The 18556-nt window shown below is 40.5% G+C and overlaps 2 protein-coding genes across 3 annotated transcripts in view; one reads left to right on the top strand and one right to left on the bottom strand.

Annotated features, from left to right (window-relative positions):
• nt5e (5'-nucleotidase, ecto (CD73)) overlaps positions 1-3845 on the top strand; it is a 17198-nt gene extending 13353 nt beyond the window's left edge. Inside the window, exon 9 of the mRNA XM_024377812.2 lies at positions 256-3845. Within this exon, the coding sequence (XP_024233580.1) occupies positions 256-422 (167 nt within the window). The 3' untranslated portion in view covers positions 423-3845. The remainder of the gene's footprint in view (positions 1-255) is intronic.
• The window catches only part of snx14 (sorting nexin 14), a 27094-nt gene continuing 10231 nt past the window's right edge, over positions 1694-18556 (bottom strand). Inside the window, exons 12-29 of one of the 2 annotated variants that reach the window (XM_024377800.2) lie at positions 18411-18525; positions 13831-13986; positions 13527-13651; positions 13312-13370; positions 12874-12900; positions 10302-10431; positions 9825-9999; positions 6945-7028; positions 6686-6786; positions 6345-6456; positions 6014-6054; positions 5687-5806; positions 4174-4297; positions 3297-3461; positions 2938-3033; positions 2103-2194; positions 1961-2017; positions 1694-1820 (exon numbers count right to left, since the gene is read on the bottom strand). In XM_024377800.2, the coding sequence (XP_024233568.1) occupies positions 1776-1820; positions 1961-2017; positions 2103-2194; positions 2938-3033; positions 3297-3461; positions 4174-4297; positions 5687-5806; positions 6014-6054; positions 6345-6456; positions 6686-6786; positions 6945-7028; positions 9825-9999; positions 10302-10431; positions 12874-12900; positions 13312-13370; positions 13527-13651; positions 13831-13986; positions 18411-18525 (1824 nt within the window). In that variant the 3' untranslated portion in view covers positions 1694-1775. The remainder of the gene's footprint in view (positions 1821-1960; positions 2018-2102; positions 2195-2937; positions 3034-3296; positions 3462-4173; positions 4298-5686; positions 5807-6013; positions 6055-6344; positions 6457-6685; positions 6787-6944; positions 7029-9824; positions 10000-10301; positions 10432-12873; positions 12901-13311; positions 13371-13526; positions 13652-13830; positions 13987-18410; positions 18526-18556) is intronic. The other variant, XM_024377801.2, reaches the window with a different exon arrangement.

The following is an 18556-nucleotide window of genomic DNA, read 5'->3' on the forward strand; positions in this document are numbered from 1 at the left end:
CATTAAGAGAATTGAAGTTGGAATTTCACTTCCTGAATTGTCTGCAAAGTAATTGACCCCAACCCTGTAGTCCACTAAATAAGGAATAGGCCAGGGTGCCTTTTGGGATGCTGATAATCTCTAGGGATGAGCTCCTTTCTGCAGACTCATAACTTTTATTTTATGAACAGGAACCCCTTGAGCATTGATTAACTATTTACCAGATAAGGTATTGGTTAACTGGTTCATGGAGGTTGAAAATAGTTTATCTTACAGGTGACATGGACATTTCGGTCGTGGCCAGCTACATTACTGAGAGGAAGAAGGTGCACCCAGCTGTAGAAGGACGTATCAAGATTTCCAACTCAAATTCAGGAGGATCTGGACACACAACTCTGTTAATCCTCATAGGGCTGGTGATGGCTCTGTCTAGGAGCCTATGAGATCCCTGCCTGCAACGCTAGCTTGCCATTGGACGTGTTCTTCTCAGCATTCAAGGGAAGAGCTCAACTCTAGTTAGTCTAGTGAGTACAAATTAAGGACATTGGTGAAATATCCATTAACAAGGCGCTTAGATATTTCTATATAAATACTGCAGCTTGATATGCACTGTAAATGACACACTGGACTTCTCTAGACAGGTTTTGCTTTGTCAAGTCTCATGTACAGTAACTGCTGTCAAGCTCTTGCTCAAATTCTGTTTATATAATAGTACCACATAAGCAAACTTCAACAGAGATGGAAACAGATGACCACTGGCTGTTTTAATGTATGCACTGTGCAGAGTATGCTTGCTTAACCAGCATTAGTTTATGGGAGAAGATATACAAACAACGAGCTCTGTTTTTAAGCTCTTTAGGACTAGAAAGGAGATAAATGACTTGGTCAACCTTTTGTAAATATTTATAGAATTCTTTACTGTGGTCATGAATGCTATACTCCTGTTTTTTTTAATAGGCTGGTATAAAATCTGATTAGGACTTTCCTAAAGTTGGTTAGCTTGTTTCAGATCCCTGTTAAAGCTAAAGAAATACATTGAGAACCAGAGGTCAAATTGAGTTGCTCAGTTGTAATTTCTAAATTGCCTGTGAAATGTTTTATTTGGCTTATTGAAATAAGCTTGGTAGTAGTACATTGACAAATGTCAATGTTTGTCTAGCAGACATGTGATTTAAAAGCTGATCTTGAACTAGCTCTCATGCACAAAAAAAAAATGAAAGTACAATGCAGCATTTCAAAAAGGAAACAATGAAATCCCTCTGATTGTGGCTTTGCTGCTCTCACCATTGATCAGAACTGGTTAAGGCCACAGGAGTATTCTGAGGAAAAGGAACACTCTCTCTCAACCTCCCAAAGGCATTCTTTACAGGGGCCAGCCATTCATCTCCACCCACCGCTGGCACCAGTGGACTGGAAAAGTATCTCCTTTCCAGTGGGAGAAACAAGATTCCAAGGGAGGGCAGATGGAAATCGTAGTAGGTCATATGCAGGACACAACCTCAATTTAGAAAACTGAGAAGCTGACTTTAAACATGCTCCTAACCACAGTTCTCAGCTCATTGCTTCAGCCTGCATCTCTATTTTTACAGCACACAAATTAAACCATAGTTACGGTCGGGGAAGACCTCTTACATTGACACATCAAGAAAGGACCTTGGTGCAGCAGCCAGCAAGGAATTATTTAAGCCAGATAAAATGACATTTGACCACCCAGTAAAATCAATAAATATATTTTATTATTGTACATTGGAATTTTCACTGCACTTTTGCTCCAGGGAAGGGAAGCGTGCTGTTATCTACATCCACTGGCTACTATCGGCCGATGGCTCTCTCTGTCCCTGCTGAATAGACAACATTGTCACGGTATCCGGTACACGGTACACAAACTACATCCTGGTACCTTCCTACTTTATAAATAAGCGTGTCTAAATAGTTTGGAAAATACATGGTTGGCCTGTGTATCCGATTTTTAGGAATTTACCTTGCCAAGCTCTGGAAACAGTTCTTCGACAGCAATATCCATCAGAATGTAAGTCATCTGAGGGACAGAAACAAGAGAGAAAACGGATAATGCACCATGAAACCTTGGCTGCAGAGAAAATTGTCTCGTTGTTTGGCTTTACCTGCTTGTTAAGAAGTGGCTGCTGAAAACCGTCAAAGAGAAGCCTGATGCCCTCGTATTTGGCCTCCTGTCCGATGCACTTTTCCACAAAGTCTATGAGTTGAAAAGACAAAGACATCAATACAGTACAATGGAGGCCCACTTAATCCATAAAAACTCAAACTATACCTTTGGCAGGTGATTCCATCAAATTATTATGACTAATTTCCATGGATGATGCCATTGCACTTGTTCAAAATGCAGCATTTCTACCAGGACATGCTTTCAAAAGTAAGACCAGGCTTCCAGAGATTAGAATGAAACCGATAAATCAGGTTGTGTCCCAAAATGGCATCCAATTCCCTTTATAGTGCACTACTTTAGACCAGGGCCCATAGGGACCAGGGCCCACAGGCAATGGGACTTAGTGATATGGAAAATATCTGGGCTTGGTGAAAACTATTCTCTGTGTCTGGATGTCATTTGTTAATACAATGTAACAAAACGGAACTTGCTTGGTGGCTAATGAACTGTGATTAAGACATGAATCCATCATGCTGAGAGCTAGATATTTTGTGTAGAGAGTACATACTGGATCTGTGCAGCACATGAATACAGCAAAATAATACTAGAGAACATGTCAGCCAATGCTTGGTAGCCTGAGTTCCAGTCGGTTTGTATAATAACAATTTGGTGGGTGCTTATATTTTCTTATTTCACGCATGTGTGATTTGGAAATGTTTTTTTGCATATCCCAACTCACCGTCGGCGAGTGCCAGTCTGTTTCTGCTATCATACCAACTCCTTGTCATATCATGTTTGTCATGCCATGACCAGGCTAAAAGCTTGGGTCTAACCTGGCAAATAATTCATCATCTCTTCGAATGCCTTCTTGGCTCTTCTCTGCTTGTCTCCTGTAGTGAGTTCCTCACTGGTCTCACAGAACACAGCATCTAAGATAGGGCAGAAAACATCATCATGAGTCTGGGAGAAGTGGATCAAGGCAAGGCAATTCCAGAACTTAATGGACAGTAATTCACAACAACAACAGTGAGATTGGCTAAGCACTGAAGTGGAACAGCAACATCTACAGTGATTGTGTGTATTGCCCTAAAACCCTTTGGTGGAGCCTTAGGAAGGAAATAGGAGGGGTCGGAAAAGAAAAACAGTCAAAGGTTTATAAAGGGGGAAACATTACTGAAGCAATTCACCGTACCTCTGAGCATGGTGACGAGAGAGACGACGTGGTGCTCCTGCAGGATCACGTCCAGTTTGTGCTGGATGTAGTTATCCATGTAGGCCTCCAGCGTGTTCTTGAACAAGATCCGTCCCCCTGACAGGATGTGGTGCAACCAGTCTGGCATGTGGAACACCACTCGACCTGTCGGGTCAAACAATCATTTCATCAAATGTATTTTGTTACATGAGCAGTTGTCACAAACACAGTCTCGCAACACAGCACCAAACACAACGAGAAGAATCATGGCTGTGTAATAGGTGTGGGTCTGACAGTCTTGACCTTCCTACAACTAGCACTGTGACGGTCACAATTCTGTTTGTACACTTGCTTGCATGAATATGGTTCTTAACAAAAGCTATTTTAAAAAGCCATTACACTTTGTTATTATCATCATGCCATTTCATTATTATTATTATTTCAGGTTACTTATAAATATGAATCAACAAATTAAGAAATGCCAGGTTGGAGAGTGTCATATTTTCGTATTGACATCGCTAATGGAGTCAAAATAAATATATATGCCTACTTTGTCCTTGTTTTACTTTCATGTTGGACTTCATTCATTACCATCAGTTACTAGGTTATTCAATTACAGTCACAGGCCTACCTACAACCTTCATATACAACTACATACACACACACACACACACACACACACACACACACACACACACACACATACTGTAGTGGCCATCACTGGCAATACTAAAACCCTCCATATTCTTTCACTAGATTAACTTCTAATGACAGCCGTATTATGCTCAAGATGTTTGTGTTATTTGTGTGACTACCATATTTCAAATCATGGTTCAGTCACAGGGGACTACTTCTTCCCTGGTGCCTGGTCACTTACCCATGAACATCATGTAGTCATACATCCCTTCCACTGAGATCACCTCCATAAAGCAGTTCCGGTTGTGTTTCTTCTCCAGGCCCTCGGACAGGTTAGCGTTGTTTTTGTACAGGTCAGTGAATAGCTAGGGAGATAGAAATCTTTTATATTGACGAGAAATGGACTACAAAACACACAACTCAGCCTTTCAAGGAAGTTCAGAGTGAGTCAAACCACACAGTTAACACAGTCTGCCACACTTACTTAATCGTTTAAATCTGAGATTACACATGCAGCATTTCCATGGAATATGTTTTTTCAAAAGTGCTAAACTCTGGAATGACCGGAACATTCTCTCATTACAGTTAGTGGAAGGAACATGCAAATATTTATCATTGTGACTGAAATGAGCACATCCTGTCAAAGAGCAGGGCTAAGGAGTAATTGACACTGACAAAAACATTTTTTTATTTTTATTTTTTTTTAACGGAAGATAGTCAAATATTTGGTTCCAGCATTCATCGTGGGGTCATTTGTAAAAACACCTGAGAGTTACGAGGAATGGTTTTAATTTATTAGTTGGGGTCAAGGCCAATCCTCCTAATGTTTTGTGTCACTGAACAAGTTTCAGGCCTGCTGAGCGCAAGCTTCTACGTTGTGAAAATGCAGTGCAACTTCCAGCGGTCGTTTACTGTGAACACTGAGGCTGTACCCACTTTAAGTTAGTTTCAGACAGAGGTCAAGTAGGCTACTGTGGCTATTTGATCATAATGTAGGCCTACCAGAAGGGCCTACCATCAAAAACAACAGAAAATGCATCCCATAACATTTTAACACAGAAATAGCTGTTCTATCATTCAGCCTACAGTAGCAGGCAATGTTTGGTGTTCAATGTAGGCCCACATTCCAGGAGCCTCTTGGGAAAAAAAACCTGTAGGGCTTGACATAAACCGGTTTATGCAGTTGTCCTTTAAACAAGGAAGGTGACTGAAAATTAAACCACTTTACAAAATAAAATGTATTCTTGTTCCCATAATTATAGAGAATCAGAAATATTATGCTACCCTCTGCCTATTGGCTACTTAGCCTGTCTCGAAATACAACACTGCCCCTTTAAGACAAGAAAAAGCTCTTTACCCTACTCACTTTTCAAAGATGCTCTTGTAGGAAGCAATCACTCCCCCATTGCTGACTACAAATGATCTAGGCTAATAACTCCCTAACTAGCAAAGGATATGAACAAATGGGCACGTGGCTACATACAGAGCTCGCTTTGTTCTCAAAACAAGACTTAGAGGGAAATATTGGTCAAGGTTGTCCACTGAAGCAGGACACATGCCTAGATATATCTGAGATTGATGGAAGGGATGTATACAATCAGTGTTCACTGTGAAGTGTGTACGTGGTCCCAGGGCAAATGGGGAGCTTTGCATAGTAAGTGTAAAGGTAAAACTAGGGAATTTGGGGAAAATGTGACCCTATTATAGGCTTTTTTTTTAGGTTACTTTGGGGAATTGTGCAACCCTAGCCTCACCTTCTTGTTCTTCTCAGCAGTAGGGCTGAGCATGGTCATCTCTGGTCTGCTAGGTTTGGCTTTGGGAGATTCACAGGAGTTGAAGAAGGACTGGATGAAGGGCTCCAGGTTCTGTCCTTTCTGGCAGGCAGAGATGCAGAGGAAAACAAAGACAGAACATTGTGAATAATATCAGTCGACTGAGCCGGAATATTGTCTGATCATATCTACTTCCCTTTCCAGTTAAATTGAGTCTCTGAGATAAACTATGACATTGATATATTGGTATTGGCCAGAATCCCAAGAGATATTCTACTATTAAAAGCACATTGGAAAAATGCCTCTTACCTCTTTAATAATTTTTCCAGGGACAGACCTGAATATTTTACCTGAGAAGGAATAAAATCAATCAACACAGATCCACATGGCGCTACATAGCTAATCAATGATGAACTTCTCATGTATTTTACCATGGCATTTTTAGTCCTATAAATTCTGTATGAACGCATGGTCAAAAGTAGTGCACTATATAGAGGATAGGGTGGCATTTGGGACACAGAACATGTACTTCTCCAGGGCATCTTTAGCCCTCCTCGTGTTATAATGTATGAATATGTTAGAAAATGCTCCATAGATGTTAATGATGTACTGTATGAATGTGTTAGAAAATGCTCCATACCGAGGTTGACATCAGGCAACATCTTATCCATGAACTGAGACTCCATGCTGTGAGGCGATAGGAAGTCTGCCAACAACTGACTGTTACTTAGCTCTGGGTGCTGCATCAGTCTCTGTTCCCAACACACGCACATAAAGGCATGGATGCAGGCACGGATACACGCATAGATGCGCGCACACACACACACAATACAAATATGCATATGCACACACGCACATGACTCACCAAAAGCGAGAGATGACGATATATTAGAGTAATTTGATTGTTTGTTGTTTTTTTAAGCCTTGAATGCACTACAGTTACTTCACACTATGCAGAGGAACAGGCCTATGAATCATTACCTGCAAATATGCCTCAAATTCTTCCCTTTTGGATGACAAGAACTCATAGTTCTTTGGTCCAATAATTCTTTTGGAGGGAAGCTGTGCATCTGCAAATGAGCCTGTGCAAAAGTGAACAAGGTCAATTTACTAGTGACATTTACAGTGTCAAAAAAGGAAACAAAAGTTCTGTCTGAATCCACCAGCCACAGGACTGAAATAAAGCTAAAAGGGTATACTTCCTCTGTTAAAATGTGAGAAAGTATAAATGACATCTTACCATGGAACTCTGTGAGTTTATTTTCTAGAACGTAGAATTCCATGTATCTTCTGAAGATGGACCAGTTCTCCGTTTCTTGCCCCACTGAGAAAACCGCTCAAGAATCAACAGAATTGAAAACCAACATCAATATTGCAGTTTTATATTTCCCAATCCCCACTGTCATAATTCATCAAATGTATGGCTGCTTCCCAAATGGCACTTTATTCCCGACATAGTAGGTAGGCCGATATATAGAAATCATTAGATTGATTTGAATTTGTTTTAGCGTGATGTTCCAAATGCTTGTATCGCAACAATCAAAAGTAAATTTTTTCCCTGTTTTTATGAGCGTTTGTGTATTTTTGGTCTCATCTCTTTCGCTCCTTCTGTGCACCTTCTCACACAGACACTAAGTCCCTCCCCATGCCACTCACAACAATGACAAACGATAACTTCTTGCTCTCTGACAACAAGCAGTCTAAACTTGCTATTTGCATTTGAGGATTGGGTGAACAGAATCGGTCATATGGACACCAAAATACTTAAGACATTATTTTTCTGTAATAGAGGAGAACGATACTCTTTTTATGTCTCAACTCCCAACATTCATAACAGAGCAGACCCTACTAAAAACGGTATCAATAAACATGACCGTGGAAAATTCATGCTCAGTTTCAGACGCGCTACTGCTAGCAGCATTTTAGCCACAGACTTACAAACTAGCTGTCTTGTCTGTTTTTTTTTTTTTTTTAATAAATGTGCAATGAGAATAAAAATATTCATTTAGATAAGGAATCGGCAACTCGTTGTCATTCTGAGAAATAAGCACCTTCTTATCCAGGTAAGCCACTTGATTGCAACAACGAAACAAAGTGAACAGGCTATGCTGTTCAAACAGTTGAGATGGACAGGAGGGTGTATTCATAATAGTTCAACTGTTCTACCTTATTAGCAAGCAAATAGAAAGCTTATGGTAGAAGGCTTATATTTTAGCCTAGGTATAATTTTATACGCCCTGAATTAATTTGATTATTGCTGACTGTTTGAAATGCAGTGTATTTGACCTTTAATTGTGCAACAAAGCTTATTTAAATGTAAAAAAAGAATCAATATATTTATTGTAGGGGTGGACGATATGAACAAAAATTAATATCACAATATTTTCCACTGTCCGGACGATAACGATATACTGTAAACAAAAAACATTTCATGAGCCCTTCAAAGTTAATGACAAAATATTGCTTTTGAACCTTATAAAAACAGAAAGGGGGCATTGCACATTTTTGTGTATATATATATATATTTTTTTTTTTTACTTCTGTGGCAAACCTGTGCAAACATGAAACATAAAAAGGTATGAGTTAAATAAAATAAATATTTAATGCACTCAGGATGTAAAGAAAATGTCAAATTTTAGTTTTTTTTGTTTTACATGTTCCTGCCAAATACAAGTAGTACAGTCTTTTTTCAGCAAAACACCGGTTACATCGCCATCAATTGATTTCAGAACCTCCGTCTTGAACAAACGGAGGACCGGCTTCAGATTCGACACACTCACGTATGTCTCTCCTGACGGCATTTGCTCCCGAGTGGCACAGTGGTCTAAGGCACTGCATCTCAGGGCTAGAGGCGTCACTACAGACCTTGGTTCGATCCCGTGCGGGATCGGGAGTCCCATGGCGGCACAAAATTGGCCCAGCGTTGTCCGGGTTAGGGAGGGGGGGGGGGTTTGGCCGGGTAGGCCGTCATTGTAAAATAAGAATTTGTTCTTAACTGACTTACCTAGGTTAAATAAAGGTTAAATAAATGAAACATTTTAAAAATACAGTGAAATCCTGGAGGTGCTACCGTGATGGATTCAAAGACCTCACTGTCTTGCCAGGAGGGTGCAGGGTGTTCTAGAGTTCTGGTAGACATGTTTTGCTGAAGTATTTACGGCTCAGGAGCTCGTATTTTGGGTATAGAGTTCAAATCAACTTTCTGAAACAGTCTTTCTCCACAGTTTGATTTGTTTCCATGTCTTTTGCTATGTGATACGTAATTGCATTCGTTATTTCATTCCACTTCTTGTCATACGGATTACCACTAATGATTGGTGCGTTGAGTGATAGCTGAGTGCGGGTCTGGCTTGAAGATGTCTTGAGACTTGTTCTGCTACTCCGGGGGTTTGTTGCACGCATTCTGGTAGATTCCTTCATATTCGCGCACATTTCAGATGGTGAAAAAGATTGCTGGTGTTTCCACCTTTGGCAAGCACAATGAGTCTACACAACTTACACAATACTATTTGTTGGTTGAGGTCCGATATCTGAAAGCCAAACCAGTTCCAGTCGTCCTGCAAATCAACCTCATGAGTGTTATTTTCCTCGTCTTCAGTCATCCTCAATTCTTGCTTACACTTTGGCGCTTGTGTTTCGGACACTTTTGCTAACGAAATGAGTTTACTTCACTAAATGTCTGCTTGCATGTTTCTTTTGTTGACTTTGATTGACAGGCAGATTGCGTGTAACGTCAATGCTCCTACTTTTTCTTTGCAAAAAAAAAAAGAAGCTATGTAAAAGATAAAACAATTTGAACTATCCCACTAAGCTGTATCACTCGACTGAAATTTTGAACAAGACAAAAACGCCTTATTTCATACATTTATTAATTTACCATGATATGGCAAAATCCACATCATGGCACAACATCATACCAGTATTCACATTCATACCAGTACACCACCCAACCCCAATATATCTTGAATCACTCATAACTATCTTTAGGCCATATCCCCCAGCCCTACTACATAGTGCCCTACTTTTGACCAGGACTCTCTGAAGACAAAAGTAGTGCATTATGTTGGTAATAGGGTGCCATTTGGGACTAACTCATAAACACCTCTGGTCGTGCCCTCACCTTCCTTCCTGTCGTTGCGTTCCACTTCAATACAGAACACAGGGACTCTCTCCCTATTGAGCTCATCAACGTAGGGGATGGTGATGCTCCAGGCTGACAGGTTCCTCAGGACTCCTGGAGTACTGCAAGCCTCCACTGGGGTGTTATCCTCCACCACCACTGTGGCCTCCTCAATCTGCAACACATGGGAGGTGTGGGACGACAGTTGAACTAAGCTCATGAGGCACTTATAAGTTATATTCTTTTAGAATCAAATAATTTACATAAAAGTACAAATATATATGCACCAATAGCAGAACATCCCTTTAAATTGTACTAAGCCAAAAAAATAAACCCTTTGGTGATAAACATGAAAACCACCTATTCATATACAGATAGTGGAGGATGAGGAAGTGATATTGGTTTCTCTTTGGGTGTCCGTTTTAAATTATTGCACTATATCAGGAATAGAGTGCCATTTGGAGGGGAAGCTCTCACCGCTTCATCTTCAGCGTTGACCATGGCGTACGGCAACATAGTCCCCTCCATGGTAGTGCTTTTGAAGACACCTTTGATTTTGCTGCCGATCCTGCTTATCCCGAAGGACTCCCCTCGTTTTGAGATATTCCTTCACAGGCACAAACAAAAACAGAGTCGGAAAGGGAGCTGTGAGCGACTGCATGTGTTCCTGCCAAAAGTTGAGGCCACTTATGCAAACGTCTGATGTTAATGCAGCCTTGCCTCATGTCAAAATGCCATGCTGATTTCCAAATCCGAACAACACACAACGAGAGAACACATTATGAAACGCTGCACATTCAACTAACGGACAGACGAAAACAGATGAGAGGTACTTTGAAGTTGTGTATTACAGGAGTACATGCTTACAGACTAAGGCTCAAAGCTAGCCACACACAAAGCATCCTCCATTCAAGCACTCACATCTTTGTATTAGAGGTCGAGCGATTAAATCGGAATGGCCGATTAATTAGGGCCAATTTCAAGTTTTCATAACAATCGGAAATCGTTATTTTTGGACAAAGATTTTGCCGATTTTACACGTTTATTTAATCTTTATTTAACTAGGCAAGTCAGTTAAGAACACATTCTTATTTTCAATGACGGCCTAGGAACGGTAGGTTAACTGCCTCGTTCAGGGGCAGAACGACAGATTTTCACCTTGTCAACTTGGGGGATTCAATCTTGCAACCTTACAGTTAACTAGTCCAACGCTCTAACCACCTGCCTCTCATTGCACTCCACGAGGAGACTGCCTGTTACGCGAATGCAGTAAGAAGCTAGCTAGCATTAAACTTATCTTATAAAAAACAATCAATCATAATCACAAGTTAACTACACATGGTTGATGATATTACCAGTTTATCTAGCGTGTCCTGCGTTGCATATAATTGATGCGGTGCGCATTGTTGCTCCAATGTGTACCTAACCATGAACATCAATGCCCTTCTTAAAATCAATTACACATAAGTATATATTTTTAAACCTGCATATTTAGCCAAAAGAAATCCAGGTTAGCAGGCAATATTAACCAGGTGAAATTGTGTCACTTCTCTTGCGTTCATTGCACGCAGAGTCAGTGTATATGCAACAGTTTGGGACGCCTAATTTGCCAGAATTTTACGTAATTATGACATAACATTGAAGGTTGTGCAATGTAACAGGAATATTTAGACTTATGGATGCCACCCCTTAGATAAAATACGGGACTGTTCCGTATTTCACTGAAAGAATAAACGTCTTGTTTTCGAGATGATAGTTTCTGGATTCGACCATATTAATGTCCTAAGGCTCGTATTTCTGTTCTGTTATAACTAAGTCCGATTTGATAGAGCAGTCTGACTGAGCGGTGGTAGGCAGCAGCAGGCTCGTAAGCATTCATTCAAACAGCACTTTCGTGCATTTTGCCAGCAGCTTTTCGTTGTGCGTCAAGCATTGCGCTGTTTATGACTTCAAGCCTATCAACTCCTGAGATTAGGCTGGTGTAACTGATGTGAAATGGCTAGCTAGTTAGCGGGGTGCGCGCTAATAGCGTTTCAAATGTCACTCGCTCTGAGACTTGAAGTGGTTTTTCCCCTTGCTCTGCATGGGTAACGCTGCTTCGAGGGTGGCTGTTGTCGTTGTGTTCCTGGTTCGAGCCCAGGGAGGAGCGAGGAGAGGGACAGAAGCTATACTGCTACACTGGCAATACTAAAGTGCCTATAAGAACATCCAATAGTCAAAGGTTAATGAAATACAAACGGTATAGAGAAATAGTCCTATAATTCCTTTAATAACTACAACCTAAAACATCTTACCTGGGAATATTGAAGACTCATGTTAAAAGGAACCACCAGCTTTCATATGTTCTCATGTTCTGAGCAAGGAACTTAAATGTTAGCTTTCTTACATGGCACATATTGCACTTTTAATTTCTTCTCCAACACTTTGTTTTTGCATTATTTAAACCAAATGTAACATGTTTCATTATTTATTTGAGGCTAAATTGATTTTATTGATGTATTATGTTAAGTTAAAATAAGTGTTCATTCAGTATTGTTGTAATTGTCATTATTACAAATACATAAAAAAATAAATTAAGTAAAAAATAAATTTTAAATAAATAAAAAAATAAAAAATAAAAAAGTCTGATTAATCGGTATCGGCTTTTTTTTTATTTTTAAAAAGCCCTCCAATAATCGGTATCGTATCGGCGTTGAAAAATCATAAATCGGTCGACCTCTACTTTGAATATTCAAAAGGTGCAATTAAATTAAAGACCAATACATCTATCCAAAATGTAACATAGGCCAATAACCCCAAATCTTGTTCAGTTAGCGCAATTCAACACGATAAAGGTAAGTTAATACAAAAACACATACAAACACTAGATTGCAAAAGCCTACTGAAGACAAGTGCTTATTGCCCCACAATGCTTTTGTTCTCAGGCAAATTTTGGTTCCATTCACTTCATTCTGGGCATATTAAATAGCATATCTTGCAAGCAGCTAAATCAACGGCAGCCAGCCGAGGGACATTAGCTTGGCCTGCATCATTCAAAACACATACTCACCTCATATCATCCAAACTCAGACTATTCCTGGAATAATAGGCACAATGAATCACAGGCTGCCAGGATAAACAGGAGCAGCCCACAAATAGTACAAATTTGCCTCAGTGCCCTTTGTGGGGATGTGGTGGGCGTCAACAGGTCTGTTACTGGGGCCAAAAATAATACACCACCCTAATGTAGTGTTGATGTGAACTTGATTTAGACTTGGAGGCATTCTGTGTATTACATGAATGACATAATGAAACTAGTCTTTACACTTCTGTTTGGAAGAATATTAAAGCTCTCCAATTAAGTCTCTATTTAGATTTAAAGGGAACATGTGTGGGCTATATTATGACAACACCAAAATACCTATAAAACGAACTACACTAAACCACTTAAGCTTAGTGTAATATTGGACATCTTTCCAATGTAGTCATTGCCATCAGGAGCACAAACCTGTTCATTCTGGAGTCCATTTTTGGAGACTCCACCCCCCTCAGAAGGTGTCTGAAATACTGCAGAGAGAAAGAGAGCTATAAATGTGGGAAAATGTTATCCATTTGTCAACTTGCTTTTGTATATCTTTTGACTCTGTCATAGTATGTTTGCCCTATGTGCAATTTAGAACACAGACGATAGTATAGTAGTGTAGGTGCTGTACTTGGGCTCACCTCATCGCTGTGGCAGAACATGGGGGTGAAGACGCTCTCCAGCAGGGACAGCACATGCTCATAGGCCTCAAACAGGCAGTGCATGGTCTGCAGCTTCACCACACCCTCGTACGGCCCCTGTGCAACTAGTGCCAATTATGACAGAGGACAGTAAAATAAATAAAATATATTAAAAAGAGCAAGTCATATATATTTTCAGGGTTTGTGGACTTTGAGAAAATAGCACATATCTGAACAAAAAAAGGCTGCGTACATCACACTATGTTGAACAATGATTGTGTACTGAGAATCTAGCAGAGCTTACTGTTTCGTATTTCCTCGATGATGAAGGGGTCAAAGCTGATCTTGTCGATGCTTTCTTCCAGGCAGTAGGTCTCATAGAGGTGCTGCACCTCTCCATGCAGGCGCTGCAGCTCAGAGTCACTCAGCTCCGGACACAGGATCTTATCATTGAACTCCTCTGGAATGACATGGAGGAGAAGTAGATGAATGCTGTTACAGTGTTACTTGATTGATCAATGTTTTATAAAACTTCCAAATTCACAGTAGAGGTGCGTGGGTAAAAATCACTGGGGAAGCCAAGCCAGGGGGGGAAAAAAAGCCATATTACGACCTACGTGTTGTGATACTTGCGTTGTTTGTTCTATACCCTGTTAGTTCATATGCCTTGCGACCCTGATATATAGGCTTAAAGGTCGGGACAATAAGGAACAGTGGCAGAATAAATTCAACCACACCTTTGTTTCAACACAAAACCAGAGAGTGGACATATGGACTTCACCAGACATATGTCCGGTGAAGTCCACAAAACATATTGCATGTAACAGTCACATGACCATGGTTAAGCAAGTTAATGTTTCCGACATTTTCAGACTACTAAACAACTATTGATTTAGAACACCGTAGGGTTAACACAAGTCGCAAAGAAAACAGGGAGCTGCCTCCACTATTCCAGCACCATTTCAACATCATCAAATCACCTATGCTTAGTCTAATATAGTGACAACTAAAATATTTCAAAAACTATTTAGTCCAATCAACATAAGCTAGATATGTGGCTGTCCATGGTACTGATGTGTGCGCGCGTGTAAGTAAGTAAAAAAAAAAAATATGTCGACTCACCCTACGTGTAGAAAAACGCCAATGCCGCCATCCTCTCTTTCATGTTGCGAAACGGTCTATGATTTTCATACAGTACACACTTAGTTTTTGTTGTCCTCGGCTACCTGGCTAAAATGCTGGCTGGCTAGTCTGACTTCATGGGCAACGATTAGCCTGCTAGTTAACATTAGCCTACTACATCTAGCTACATATTGAACTTCCATCCTCTCAGGCCAGAGGCACAATGTATGAATTTATGGTTAGATCAGAATCACCGTTATAATCACTGGCCAGTACAGAGAAGGAAGTAAAGCCACAAGTTGAAATTCCTACCTCCGTCCATGGCTAATTTAGGAAAGGGCCAATTTCAGCTAGCTAGCCACCGGAGGACAACACAACGAGATGCAACAATTCAAGTTGTTTTCTGTCAATTAAGTTTGGCTTGATGTGCTTGGTGTGAAGCCAAATCCAAACTGGCTTCCCTTGATAGGTCTATTCACAGCTGAGCTCACTCAGTTTAGCTCAAAGCTGATTGCACCCATTATTGTATAATTGTTTATCAAGGGAGGACAAATGCTACGGGCAGCAACAGAGCTGTCACGAAATTTAGTCAGCCTGTGATTGTCAAGCAAATAACTGTCGGGCTCACATTTAGCATCTCCTGGCTTTCACACATGGATTTATTAGACTTTATAAGGCTACGTAATATAGGTCAAAAGAAGCATTATATGAAGAACATCTAATCTATTTCAGAAGAACAGAATAGCATACTCTTGAGTTGTCCTTATGTTTGGTCCTGAACTGGCTATGCCAAATGGCTGTGGACTACACTAGTTCATTTAGTAAACAAGACTTACTTAGAATTCCATGGCATTATTTTATTGTATGAAGAATAAAATTGAACAAAGCTAAACAAAATCCCAATATATTTTTCCAAACGATTTGAGGGTGTGCGCACATGTGGCTATTATTAATGAGTTATTAATGTAACTTAAGTTGTTCTACAAACGTTGGGCTATATGTTTTGATTTTTAATAGATTGTAAGGCTGCATGATGCAACTAATGATTTGAAAAAAGTTGCTTGAAAGGCATGAGCTCTGCTTTGTTTTTTTGCGCAGGCTGCACACTTAATTTGTCTCTCATTCTCTCACAATTAGACAAGCACTTGATAATGCCTCGAATTTCACGCCGGCATCCCCTTTGTGTCCGTAATGCCCCCTAAAAAATACATGCCTTTTGCGGCCAGTGGCCATTGTGCTACATTGTACCCTTCACCCTGAGTGCTGTACGCTCCTAAGCACCGCTCACTCACATGGCTCTCCATCACGTGATTGGGTCTTTCTCACAGGCTACAAGTCAAATCAAATCAAATTTATTTATATAGCCCTTCGTACATCAGCTGATATCTCAAAGTGCTGTACAGAAACCCAGCCTAAAACCCCAAACAGCAAGCAATGCAGGTGTAGAAGCACGGTGGCTAGGAAAAACTCCCTAGAAAGGCCAAAACCTAGGAAGAAACCTAGAGAGGAACCAGGCTATGTGGGGTGGCCAGTCCTCTTCTGGCTGTGCCGGGTGGAGATTATAACAGAACATGGCCAAGATGTTCAAATGTTCATAAATGACCAGCATGGTCGTATAATAATAAGGCAGAACAGTTGAAACTGGAGCAGCAGCACGGTCAGATGGACTGGGGACAGCAAGGAGTCATGTCAGGTAGTCCTGGGGCATGGTCCTAGGGCTCAGGTCCTCCGAGAGAGAGAAAGAGAGAATTAGAGAGAGCATATGTGGGGTGGCCAGTCCTCTTCTGGCTGTGCCGGGTGGAGATTATAACAGAACATGGCCAAGATGTTCAAATGTTCATAAATGACCAGCATGTTCGAATAATAATAAGGCAGAACAGTTGAAACTGGAGCAGCAGCACGGCCAGGTGGACTGGGGACAGCAAGGAGTCATCATGTCAGTGAAGACCGACACATCCGGGACGCAACTGCGCACGTCCTTATCCAATTTCGAGGTGCATATTGGGGCGGCAGGGTAGCCTAGAGGTTAGAGCGTTGGACTAGTAACCGAAAGGTTGCAAGTTCGAATCCCCTAGCTGACAAGTTCCAAATCTGTCATTCTGCCCCTGAACAGGCAGTTAACCCACTGTTCCTAGGCCATCATTGAAAATAAGAATTTGTTCTTAACTGACTTGCCTAGTTAAATAAAGGTAAAAAAAAAAAAAAAAAAATATTGGAAGAACTGTCCACATGTACTTTTTGTCAGCCAACAAGATGAATAGGCCTAACGAACAGCAAAAGCACTAGCCTATGTCAATCTACTATCCCCCATAGTACAAAAGTCAACATATTCTATTCTGTGCGAGAAATAAATATTCCAAACATAGTCTGGGACAGTTCTGGTATGCAATAGAAGTGATAATATATAGATTAATATTGCCACCCATCAGACTATTCTTGACTTAATCTTGTCTTTACGTGTAATAAATAATATATGTGTAAAATGTGTTTTGATTTAGAATGGCCCATTATCATGCACCGGTCTCGAAACAGGGGCAGTGGTAAAAAATACATGTCATCTATGAACTTCAGTAGCGAATGGAGGGCGCTTTTCCCATGGTTCATTTTAAAATGCCAGCCAGGTAGGCTATACTCCTGTTGTAAAGATAAACAATGTGCTTAATATTAGGAAAGTTGAGAAATAAATATAGTAGGCCTAGCCTATAGAAAGATGGGATCCTCTTTTTAAAAGAGGCCATCACTCTGTTTTGACATGCAATTGCATAGCCTATAGAAATGTTGTGTAACAGGAGCTCATTGGCTCTCATGAAGTGTTTGATTAGATTTTCAAACACATTTGCATTGATGTTAGAGTGATTAGAGGGACAATAGAGTGCTGAGTACCAGGCAGTTAGCAAGTTTGGTAGGCTACTTAATGACCATCAGCAGCATTAGAACTTGGAGAAGCCTAATTACCATGACTAAACGGTCATGTGGAATTTGACTGCCTTTTGACCACTGGTGTGGTGGCAATACAGTCATCGCAACAGCCCTAGGTGGCAACAATATCAAACTATTTTTGACCAGACATCATCAGATAGATGGGCTACACATACAGACGGGCGCATTTTGAATTGCTACCTCTGTATTCCTATGGGTCTCATTCAAACTCATGATTATTTATACACATTTGAAACGGTTATAGTTCAAAGGTTTTTGACAAGCAATCTAAGTAGGGTCAGTCTGAACATCTCAATGTTGGTTTGGAGTTGATAGCTTAAACAGTAAAATGGTTGATAGGTCTAGATTATTCTTTTAAAAATTACCATTTTAGTCTATGGGAGCTCATTTAAATATTGCAGTAATAAAAAAAAGTAGAAATGCTATCAAAAATATTTTCTCAAACAATCTAAACTGGGGCAATCTGGTTTTGTGTTAATAGCTAACATATTTTAAGCTCTAGAGTGGGCCTGAAGAAGTCGAATAAGAAATAGTGTCTTGCCTTCAGCAAGCACACTAATAAAGAAAGAGAAGTGGGGTTGAGTGTTGTAACTCTAGACATCACTGACTATGGTTACTCTGTGTCATGGACTTATGGTCTTCAATATACATGCCTCTCAATATGGGAGTAGCATGCAGGAAAGATGGCAATACAAATGTATTTCTGTCATGACAAACAACTCAATTCAAAAAATATTTTAAGGGGTGAGAATGTGGTAGGAGGCAAACAAAAGGCCTTTTATAGCCTTGTATGAGGATCTCTGAAAGTAGTGCTGTCCTTACCCACAGTGAGGCAGAACTGAAGAACCTGCACAGCCCCCTCCTGCTTCAGGAAGTTCATGAAGCGGAAGAGCAGGTCCTGTTGCTCCCGGATCTCCTTCAGCTCCAGCTTCAGCACCTGGGAAACCACAGGCGGGATGACAGCCACA

Source organism: Oncorhynchus tshawytscha, linkage group LG18 (assembly GCF_018296145.1).
Source record: "Oncorhynchus tshawytscha isolate Ot180627B linkage group LG18, Otsh_v2.0, whole genome shotgun sequence".
Classification (NCBI taxonomy): domain Eukaryota; kingdom Metazoa; phylum Chordata; class Actinopteri; order Salmoniformes; family Salmonidae; genus Oncorhynchus; species Oncorhynchus tshawytscha.